Source organism: Paramacrobiotus metropolitanus, unplaced genomic scaffold, assembly GCF_019649055.1.
Source record: "Paramacrobiotus metropolitanus isolate TYO unplaced genomic scaffold, Prichtersi_v1.0 Parri_scaffold0000005, whole genome shotgun sequence".
In the NCBI taxonomy this organism is placed as follows: Eukaryota; Metazoa; Tardigrada; class Eutardigrada; order Parachela; family Macrobiotidae; genus Paramacrobiotus; species Paramacrobiotus metropolitanus.
Genome location: NW_026570225.1, coordinates 1998233 through 2009004, shown reverse-complemented (window position 1 = coordinate 2009004; position 10772 = coordinate 1998233). Strand labels below are relative to the sequence as shown.

General features: G+C 41.8%; 1 protein-coding gene across 1 annotated transcript; it reads right to left on the bottom strand.

Annotated features, from left to right (window-relative positions):
* Nucleotides 1-309: 309 nt before the first annotated feature.
* On the bottom strand, nt 310-9855 carry LOC129581478 (DNA topoisomerase 2-alpha-like). Its single transcript, XM_055472585.1, has 26 exons — nt 9648-9855; nt 9406-9524; nt 7810-7998; nt 7178-7579; nt 6804-7016; nt 6231-6404; nt 6042-6143; nt 5745-5939; nt 5442-5681; nt 5102-5338; nt 4692-4913; nt 4435-4527; nt 4250-4364; nt 4030-4151; nt 3821-3969; nt 3523-3754; nt 3227-3444; nt 3019-3154; nt 2566-2761; nt 2251-2507; nt 1979-2062; nt 1695-1916; nt 1535-1613; nt 1164-1465; nt 883-1095; nt 310-801 (listed from the first exon to the last, which is right to left on the bottom strand). Exons 1-26 carry the CDS (start codon nt 9673-9675, stop codon nt 634-636), a joined length of 4707 nt encoding a protein of 1568 aa, XP_055328560.1. The 5' UTR covers nt 9676-9855; the 3' UTR covers nt 310-633.
* Nucleotides 9856-10772: the final 917 nt, after the last annotated feature.

The window sequence follows — 10772 nt, the reverse complement described above, 5'->3', positions numbered from 1 at the left end:
ATCAAAGAAAGTTTTTTTTTAAATTTTTTTAATTATGGCATTAATGCCTTAAATGATACGAGCGCGGCTGCACTTGTAATTGGTACTTTCGTTGCTCGACGACCACCATGTCGCAGTATGAAGTGCCGATGTGTTAATTACGTAATTCTTCACAACAGCTTTTGTACGTAACTCTTCACAACAGCTTTTTGGAAAGTCTACAAATTTTTAAAATCTCAGAACTTATGCACTGATCATTTTTCATACACATAATCTCGCTCCAGTTAGGAACAGCAAGAAGCACACATACTATGGGAAGTTTTGGTGAGGTCAAAGATATACAGTACTATATTATTCAAGTTCACTGAAAAATTGTGAAATAAATCAACAACTGCCAGCAGCACGGCATGTACAACTGCTTAAAACAGCCTAAAGTGGATTTCCATTCGGACGGACAGGATTCTCATCGAAAAGCGCAACAAACAATCTTCAATACCTCAACAGCAGAAATAACGGAAAAGAGACTCAAAGATTCACAAAAAAAAACGGATTTCAATTTTACAACAAAAAACTGAACAGACAAAAAGGAGAAATTCTGGAGAAGCCAAAACTTTCCGTGAGCCAAAGAAATACAATATATTATAACAACAAAACCTAACTGCTGGTTTCCAGGACATACTCTTCGCTGTTGTCGGTTTCCGAGGCGCTATCGTCGAAGACGAACTTTTTCACTGCTGCGGCAGCAGCACGGGCTGTACGCGCGCGAGGAGCGACAATTTCCTCCTCCGATGCAGATTCCGACACAGCTCGTTTGGAAGGCTTCTGCAAAGCGCACCCAGTACATTACACACTAATTTGATGTAACATAGGAAAGGCCAACCCGAATGTAACACATGGGCATACCAGAGGTTCTTTCTTCGCGGCCGGTTTCCTTGCTGGTTTTGGCGGTTCCTCCTCTTCGTCAGATGAGAGCGAAATAACCTTGGCCGCTTTCATGGCAACGACTTTCTTCGTATCGGCCAATTTTATTGGCGCTTTCGTAGCCGGTGCGCGACCGGCTGGTAGCTGACCGACCGACTGAACACCCTTTTCCGAGTCGTCTTCCGTCTTTTCCACCTACAAGAGTGTAAAAGATGTGCCGCCATTAGCCCCACTGGCAACGGAGACAAAGGAACGAACCTCACCACAGCCTCTTTCTTCTTCGCCATGGTTTTCTTCTTCTTCTCGGCGTTGATGTCAATATTCTCTTCTTCGATTTCCGGGCTCAAATCGCGTTTGCGCTTGGGAGCTAAGTGTTTTGCAGGCTTTTTGGCTTTTGTTTCCCCTTCGCTTTCCGAGTCATCGATGACCATCTCTTCGTCTTCATCGCTGCTAAGCGCGGATGAGTGGAAGGAAGACTCGTCGTCGGAATCGGCGGCCTTCTTCTTAGCCGGTGCTTTCTTCTCAACCTTCGTATCCAGTGTGGTTTGCTTGAACTTTTTACCACCTGAACAATTTACAGCACCGGTTTGGAATGATTATTATTACCGATTCGAAAAACATTTCGGAATTTTACCTGCTTCTTCCGTGGCTTTCTCTTTTGTATTCTTTTTATCAACATCCTTTCCTTTGCGACCTTTTCGAGCCGGCTCGCCCTGCAACGAATTTAAACAAGCAGCAATAAGAGCACTCCCGCATTTGGTTTAAGGTAGACACTGCGTGAATTATTAACTTACAGCGGCCTTTCTTTCCTTTAGTTCCTTAGCTTTCTCAAACTTGGCAATAGTAGCAACATCAACAACGGGCTCAACGCGGGTTCCGTAGACTGACGGAAGCGTGTCGGCTTTGCTGGCAACGGCTCCCTTTCCCTTCTTGCCCTTAGCTGCAGCACCTTTACCAGCAGGCTTTTTGTTTGGCGACACAAAGGCTTCTCCGTCCGCTTCTTCTGCTTCCACTTTCTGCAACCAACAACCATTACGAAAACCATAACGATCTTAAGGAATAACAGAAAGGCACACACTTTCAGACGGGATTCGAATTCGTCCAGATCCTCCGTGTACAAATCTGAGGGTGTCTTCTTCCGAAGAATGGATAACTCGTCATTCTATTGCACCAAAAAGAAGTTTAGTTCTGTTATACGTTAGCGTGTTTTCTTCTTCTGTTTCTGTATTGCGTTTTTGATTTGACCAATAAAGTGAACCAAAAAGAGAAGCCAAAACAGCAACACGAAAGGTAACCAAGCGCAAATACCGGTTTATATCAGTGATCCTTAATAATTTACAATGCTCGTACCATCGCATCCCGCTTTTTCAAGAGTTCCGCAAATCGCTCACTCGTCAAACTCCAAAGAGGCATTTCAAGAATGTAGTTAAAATCTGATCCGGCTTCCTCGTTTTCAATATTCTTCTTGCCGTCATCGTCATCCGCGATAGGAGCTTCATCTTCTGTCATCGCAGAAATTTTCTTTTTCCAGGTTTTCACCGGATCCGAATCATAAGGTGGTTGGGCTGTCTTCAATTTAGTGATTAGGTCTTTCCGCTTAACGTTTTCTGTCATAAGCAAACAGAATGAATCAGACCGGTAATCGCAATGGGACAGCGGTTTTACCAATTGTAATTTTCCCCTTAATTTTTTCGTCAATGAACCGTGCTTTGTTCTCCAGCGACAGCGCCTCAGCCGACAGATGCGCCACAAGATAGTCTTTTCGTTTGCCGTAAAACGCCATTCGAACTTCAAAAAACTCACGCAAGATGTCGTTGACATTATCGTATTTGCGAATAACTCCATTAGAATCAAAAAGAACCTAAAGTAAACAGACCGCATGCTTTAAAACCAAACTTGTCGATTGTCCAATAAATAAAGACCTCGGATTGCAGACATATTTAGTATCGAATTAAAGAAGACGCATTCTATGAATGCACAAACTGTAAAATTCATGATTGAAAGTTCGGGTCATGTTCAACACAAAACAGACTGACTGATACAAAACGAAGGTAAAATGCAGGAATTTTTCGCCGGACACAAGATTCAGGTAAACATGTAGAAATCCTTCGCACTTACCATACTGCTCATCGATATGGTCTGCTGGAGCTTAAATGCCTTATGGAAACCTTCCCTTTGGAATTCCTCAAATTTCTCTCCTGACATTCGAATCACAAAGCGAACGGTAGTATCCGTATGGTACTCTTTGTAATCCCTAGAGTACATATCAAAAATATAAATAGCCGTACTTAAGGAAGCATGAAATGAAATTACAAATATGACTAACAGAATCTGAGCAGGCTTCCCTTTCCCATCTTTGGTTTCTGTGCCTGAAAGCAAAGGCTCGACAACCGATTCTTTATAGCTTTGAGTCCATGTCCGAATCGGCAGTTCAGTTATTTCAATGGAATTGTCCTGGTCAAGAACTGCCACTTCTCCGTTAGTCAAATAACGAGTTGGATCCACAGGCAGAATCTCCCCTCGATATCCTTTATACCATGGTTTCTGCAAAAATAAAACCTATCTGAGCTGCTGGTAATCTTTTGCGCATTAATCTATAAACTTTTGTATGAAAAAGTTTACCATTGGCTTTATTTCATCTCCGCGGATCAAAGCTCTTAAATTCGCGACAATATCCAGTGGATTATAATTCGGAATTTTCGTCATCCACCCGGTTCCAATGCCTTCGGCGCCATTAATCAAAACCATAGGCACAACGGGAATATACCAATCTGGCTCGATCTTCTGGTTATCTTCGTTTAGATAATTTAGCAGCGGATCATCGTGGGGATGGAACACGGCTCTGGCCATTGGGCTGATGAACAAAAGACACGCTGGCATCAGTAAAGTATGGACACCACAAAGATAACGCACACAACACCTCAGATTGGTGAAGATGTATCGAGGGCTGGCAGCATCTTTTCCACCAAGCAGACGAGTACCAAACTGTCCGAGTGGCATGAGGAGGTTGATGTTGTTCGATCCAACGAAATTCTGAGCCAATCCAATAATCGTCGACATCAATGATTGCTGTCAAAAGGACTGATTTGATACACACAAAAACGACACAATTTCGTCGATGAGAATTACTTCGCCGTGATGATAAGCGGAAAGCTCAGCGACGGAACCGGCAAACTGGGCCACCTTTAATTCCTTTTTCTCATTCTTCTTGAAAAGTGTGAAAAGTACTTTCCGTTGTCCAGGCTTTAAACCTGAATAAAAAAACGAATCATCAAACAAATAAATGATAAAGTAACAAGCATAATTTTTAGGATATATAACAGGAAATTTGTAGAGTTAGATTTCTTACCATCAAGAATGGAAGGGATGGATCGCTCATTATCCATATTACTGAACAAAATAAGCTCCTCATCCACGAATTTCTTGTATGTCACAGCCTTCGTGGTTTTTGTATAAAGATAAACCTGGATAAACAAATACCAGTTGGAAACAGAAACAACGTGCACAGTAACACAACGGCATGGGTTGGCTAACTTCGCCGAGGCCATCCAATCTGCGTTGTTTACGGTCTTCCATTCCTTTCGTCAGCCAATCTTTTCTGGCGTCCGCCTTATTTTTCGCAAAAGCCTAAGGAAAGTTAACGGTAAACAACATGGAAAGTGCACTCGTCTTTTGCGGGCACTGAATGGCCGAAGCTTTTGCATAATTTTAGAAGAATATCTGTTAAGGTATATAGTAGCTTATATCTATAGTTAAAATAAAACGATATCTGTGGACAACAGATAATTTACCAGATCAATAGCATCGTCGTCCTCATGTCCACCGTATCGGAAAGCTATCCGGTGACGCGTCATGTTGTCAAAGTATTCTTTGGCTTCCTTCGACGTACTAGTACCCAATCCTTTGTAATATTTGATCTTGTATCTTTTCAACTCGTTCTCTGTGAGCTTGGCCTTCCATTCTTCCAGCTCTGGGAGGCTATAAAAGCATTCCTCAATCTTCCCTTTGGTCGCCTGAAATAAAACTTATTAATCTACATATGCCACTGCGGCATCGCCTCAAACTCAAAGTGACTGAAAAACTAAACGAAAAAGGGTAGCAACGCAAACGAACCACAGAGAAGACAAGTTTTCAAATTTTATAGGCATCCTGTTCCTATCTTGTTACTGTAAAATAAATGATAAAACGAATAACTGTTTACCTTCACAATTGGAGTTATAAATTCTTCAAGAAAAGCGTGTCTCAAAAGACTAGGCCAGTTAAAGTGAATGAAATTGATAAGCAGCCCCTTGATGTGAGAGCCATCTTGGTCTTGATCCGTCATGATCATCAGTTTTCCATAACGAAGTGACTTCAAATCATCCTCCGAATCGTATTTTCGTTTGTACTGGAGGCCCAAAATCTTAACAATACTGTTGATCTCGGCATTCTCCATCAGCTACAAAGCGAAAATTTTGCAGGAAAATGTACATAAGAATTCAAAACAGCTATATACAAATTAAAATTCATACTGGGCTCACTATTTGGCCAACGTACTGTACCTGTTTTGGAGTAGCTTCGCGGACGTTTAACAATTTTCCACGCAGCGGAAACACGCCATACTTATCGCGTCCAACTACACTGAATCCGGAAACAGCCAACGCCTTAGCTGAGTCTCCCTCCGTTAAGATCAGAGTGCAGTCCAAAGAATGCTTCGTGCCGGCATCGTTGGCGTCCTCCAGTTTAGGGATTCCACGAATTTTCGCGGTTTTGGCGCCATGAATCTTCTTGCCCATCTGGCTCTGCGACGCACGATACCACTGACCAATCAGCTACCCGCTGACAGAAAACAAACAATTACATACCTCTGCTTTTGCTTTTGCGAACGCCAGAATGTTTTCAACTATTCCAGACTTCAACGCGTTTCCAATAAATTTATCAGACAGCTGGCATTTAGACCCAAAACTGCGAACTTGCAAGGTCATATTCTCCTTCGTCTGAGAATCGAATGTCGGATTTTCAATGAGGCAGTTAACAAAAACCCACAGATGATTTTTGATCTGGAAAAATAAGAAGCATCGGTTACAGTAAGTGTTCTGAAAGCCAATAACAAAATTTCACTGATCAGCATGATCTTTGCATTACTTCGATACGGGTGATACCTGAAATGCTTTGATCTCCGCACCGCTCTTATTCTTCTTCTTGATAACTTCGTTCATTGCTTTGGTAATTTGATCAGTGATATACTCCACATGGCGTCCGCCCTGCGTGCATAAAGAGTTTGAAATGAATGCAGACAATACAGTTAATGTTCAAATAACTCTCCTTGGGCCTATCGATCTATCGGTTACCTTTGTGGTAGCGATGCTGTTAACGAAGCTAACTTGGTTGAAGCCAGTGTCGCTCGAAGTGACCGCAACCTCCCATCTTTCGTTAGCCTTCTCCGTTACAACACTCAAGGGATTTCCCATTTCGTCGGTACTATTGGCCGTATATAGTTCAACATACTGCTTGAAATTAGAGATCTAAAAACAGAAAATAATATAAGCAAAAGGGATTCTACCCAGCAGCAATCAAGCATTCTAACGCTGATGAACCTCGGACGAGAACAAGTGGTCAGCTAAAACCACTGTGATCCTGGGTCTATTCAGGATTCAAAATTTCTTCTAACCAAACTATAAGATTCTAGCGAGGCTTATTAAGAATTCACAGACTGCAGAACATGCAATGAGGTTGAAGAACTGGCATACTTCGAAGTACGGCTAATACAGCACCGATAAATAAATATGCACGTGCTACTGAACGGACAACCGGCCAGGTTGCCAGATTCTGCTGGCTATGAGCCAAGATCACCATCACTGACAAATAACAAAATAAACCGATCGCAAGATTTTTAAATAATTTAATTAATGTAATGTGCGTACCGGCAGCCTTTCTCCATTAAGGTACACTTTAACGCCTCCAGTAGTTCCCGCTACATCATAAGCACGTCTCGATAAAAGATCCACGACGTCTTTATCCAGAACTGTCATCTGGAATTTGCTGAGATCCGGTTCGAAAGTGATTTTGGTGAAATCATCGCCACTGAACGAATCCACTTTTGGCTCTCCAGCTTTTCCCATATTTTTCGACCATTCCTGCAATGTTGGAATAACGTACGCAAGAATATAAGGAACAGAGAATCACGAAGTAATCAACTGTTCCACAAACTGCAAGCCTAAACCATAATTATTACGGTATACGAGTTTTACAGATCATTTTTAGCTACGAATCTACAATCAATCCAACATTATAATACCTGCTTGAATTTCTTCTTATATTCTTTGGAAGCGGTTTCGACAACGAATTTATTACTGAAGATATTGCACAGCTTGGCTCCGTATCCATTGCGTCCACCTGTCACTTTTTTCTCATCATCGTCATAGTTAGACGACGTCAATAAATGCCCGAAAATCATGGTGGGGACCAGCATTTTTTCTTCTTTATGCTCTACGACCGGAACACCTTGACCGTTATTCCACACTGATATCTGGTTCTTCTCCGGGTTGATATCAATTTTGATCAGCGACATGGACTGGTCGCGCTGTTTGTTATCCGCAGCATTGACAAGGATTTCGTCAAAGATCTTGTACAGTCCGGGAACGAATTTGATCTCACGGAACACCATCTTTTTCTGTTCAGTGTCAAACACCCACATGTCCTGCAGAGAAGAAAATTTGCAAGCATTTAACGAAACATTATTTAAACATCAAGTTTTTGCCACAGAAAGACAGTAGTGAATTCTTAAATTTCGCGCTGTTAAGAAATTCAACAAAAAAATGGTCGAAAAAACACCAAAGACCTTTTTTCTTTCATAAAACCATAACCGAGTTTCAATCCTCTTTTCATACAAAGTAAAAAGCGAAGCACAAGAATTTCGGGTGTACGAACCTGCGTGACGGCCTCAATAGAACCGATGTAGGTGTCCGGACGGAGCAAAATGTGCTCCAGCTGCGACCTCTTCTGATAAATCTTCTCGATGGACTTTTTCTCCTTTGGCGTGAGAGCTTTGTTTGACAGGGCCTTTTTAAGGGCCACATCCTCTTCATCCGACGACATCGTTGCCTTGGTGCGGACAACCTGACAGAAAGAGCCAGCAAATAATAAAATAATGAAGTCAATAAAAACCATAATCTGCAAAGTGAATAAAAATCACAGAAACTTGAATTACGATAGAAAAAGTAACTGTCCGCCTGCATTTTTTGAACATTTAACGAAATCTGATAAAATTTCTGACTTCTAATCACAGCTACTCGCTCTTTTCTTCTGATAAACGTAGAGACTCTATTAGCGAAAAGCCACTTTTTCTGTATGGCCTCAATCGTATCTCACATAGGCTTGTTCTGTAGAGAAAAAAATCTAAAACTTTTTAGTGTTTTTGAATAAATCGAAAGGAAAAGATTTCTATTCCAGAAAGCAGGAATGATGGGAATATACGCCCCACAATAGGGTCTACGAGGAACCGCATTTTTAGCCGTGCCAGCCCGAATATGAGCCGATCTCCACTGCATACTTAAAGCATGGGGCCAGCCACAGAAACTCGTGTGCGGTAGCCCTAATGTCTTAAACATCGTGACAGACGATTTTAGCTCATGTTCTGTGGCTTCCCAAAATTCTGAAAAGATGTAACAAGCTAGACAACTCAAAATTTTTGAAAGTATGTATCAAGTTTTATCAGTTCCAGCAAGGCAGACACGCTACATGCAAGTTTATCAGTATGCCGTTTGCCAGGGAACCTAACGTACAAAACACCAGATTTCACAGTTCGCACTTATTTCAAGACCCGGAGTTTCCCGGGGAGATTTTCATCCCAAAACTGGATGAAATCGAAAGATGATGAAGTTTACAGACTTGTGGATTTGGTAAAGTTGTGGTAAATCGTCCTAGTTCAAAAGATAAATGCAACAGAACAGCAACTTCTGTATAGTGCGACTGGGTCTACAACGTTTATAGTGGCTCAATGTAGTGGTACTCTGGATAAACCATACACCATTCGATAGAGAATTAAATTCTCTTTCTGATTGGTGCATTTTAAAATGAGACCAATCAGAAAGGCGTGGGGCAGGGCTACGACAAGCCGAGGCATGAATTTTTTCGGTACGAAGCACGGGATTCGAGCCGAAACAGTGCACAGTGTGGTGTATATACCTACGCTGTCGTAGAGTCTCTAGATAAACGCCATTATCGAAAGGGCCAGGTTTTGCAGATGCGATGCAGAACAATTTAAAAAGGACTTTGCGATATCGCGGAAAACAAGTAAGTAATACGTAAAAATGGAATGACAATAGTCACAATATCATAATTTAAAAATGCTTTGCAAAACAACCTTCCAGTTGTTTACAGTAATCTCCCACACTGCAGCACTTTCAAAACGACAGCGTTAAAAAATGCAGTTTTAAGATGTTTCCATAGTGTACCAGGAGAACTCGCTTGAAACTGTTCAGCTTCCATAAACTTCACCGAAATTTTAAAGAAAAAGGCACTTACTCGGCGCGGAACCCAAGACAGCGGACTGGCACCCGTGAATACACTGCTAACGGCCGAAACGCTCACAGAACCGTTAACAACGCTCCCCAAGGAAAGGAACACTCTGGTCGCGAGGAATTCTGCAAAATAATAGTCTTTCGTTTAGATAACCCATAATTCCAAGAAGCTCCACAGATAAACTTCGGGAGCGCATTCACAAATCTGACAACGATAACGGTCGTAAGTTGCAACGCTTGGCTTACGGGTGCCGCGCAGACTGCGCCATAACATGTCCGCTAGATATCACGAAACTCAACGCTTAAGAAAACACGAATGGTTTGAAGTTGCCAAAATGGAATGCTTTATTTTCCATGAGAACAAATCCGAAAACTCCGAAAAGAAACCGTTGCACACTCGAGAATTCACTATCTGCTGCTGCTGTTGCTGGTTTAACGTGTTTGCAGTTCTGTACTGTAGCCGCTAGATGAAGTGGCTCCACTGTTAGATCCGGGCGCTGCCTTCCCCTTGTCGGGCATTGAGCACGGTGCTTACCGCCAACGGCCAGCGCACACGTAAAGTTTACTTTCGTTCATTTTATTTTAGTACAGCACTCTTTTACTTTGGTAAACCGTTTTCTATCTCACAGGTACCATCACTCTCTAAAATACTATCACTGAATAAACTAATCTCCATTTCAGAATCGCTTTCATCAACTAGATTTTCCTTATCCATTTCAGAGCTCTCATAATCATTTTCAGAGCTCTCATAATCATGATCTCGGTCATCATTCTTAAGCACCTGAGCAGCGAAAACGATTTACGGACAAGATCTGGGGTTACGCTTTGCCATGCACGAGATCATATCCAGGAAGTCTTGGCGCCCTGGCTTCTTCAGATATCCCGATTTTGTTACTTCATGATGAGTTGCTCTCCAAAGCTGATATTCGCTGCGAAAAGAGGCCTTCATTGCTTTGTTAACGCTGACGTCAAGGGGCTGATAATCGCCTGTGCGACCAGCAGGCACGAAGATTTGCTCGACATTTCGTTTAGTGTTGTGCTACTAAATAAAATTAAATAACGGCCATTTACTTAGTAAAAGTCCGCCTAATATTAAAAGTCTAGTAAATAGTAAGGTTTTGGAAACAAAATAAGTAAAAGTAAGTAAATGTGCTGCCGGAATAGTAAAAAGTAAGTAAATATTGAGGTTTAGCGTTGACTAAAAAAAATCATTTACTAAATTATTTACTAATTCGTTTTATCAAGCGTTATGTAAAATTGGCGTGTTAGCCGCTGCCTCTCGCAGGTAAAGTGAGTGTGCGCAGTATTTGGCTGACAGCCTACCGCCCTAAAAAGCAGCAGTATTTACTTTTCAGTATGCGCCTGCATGGC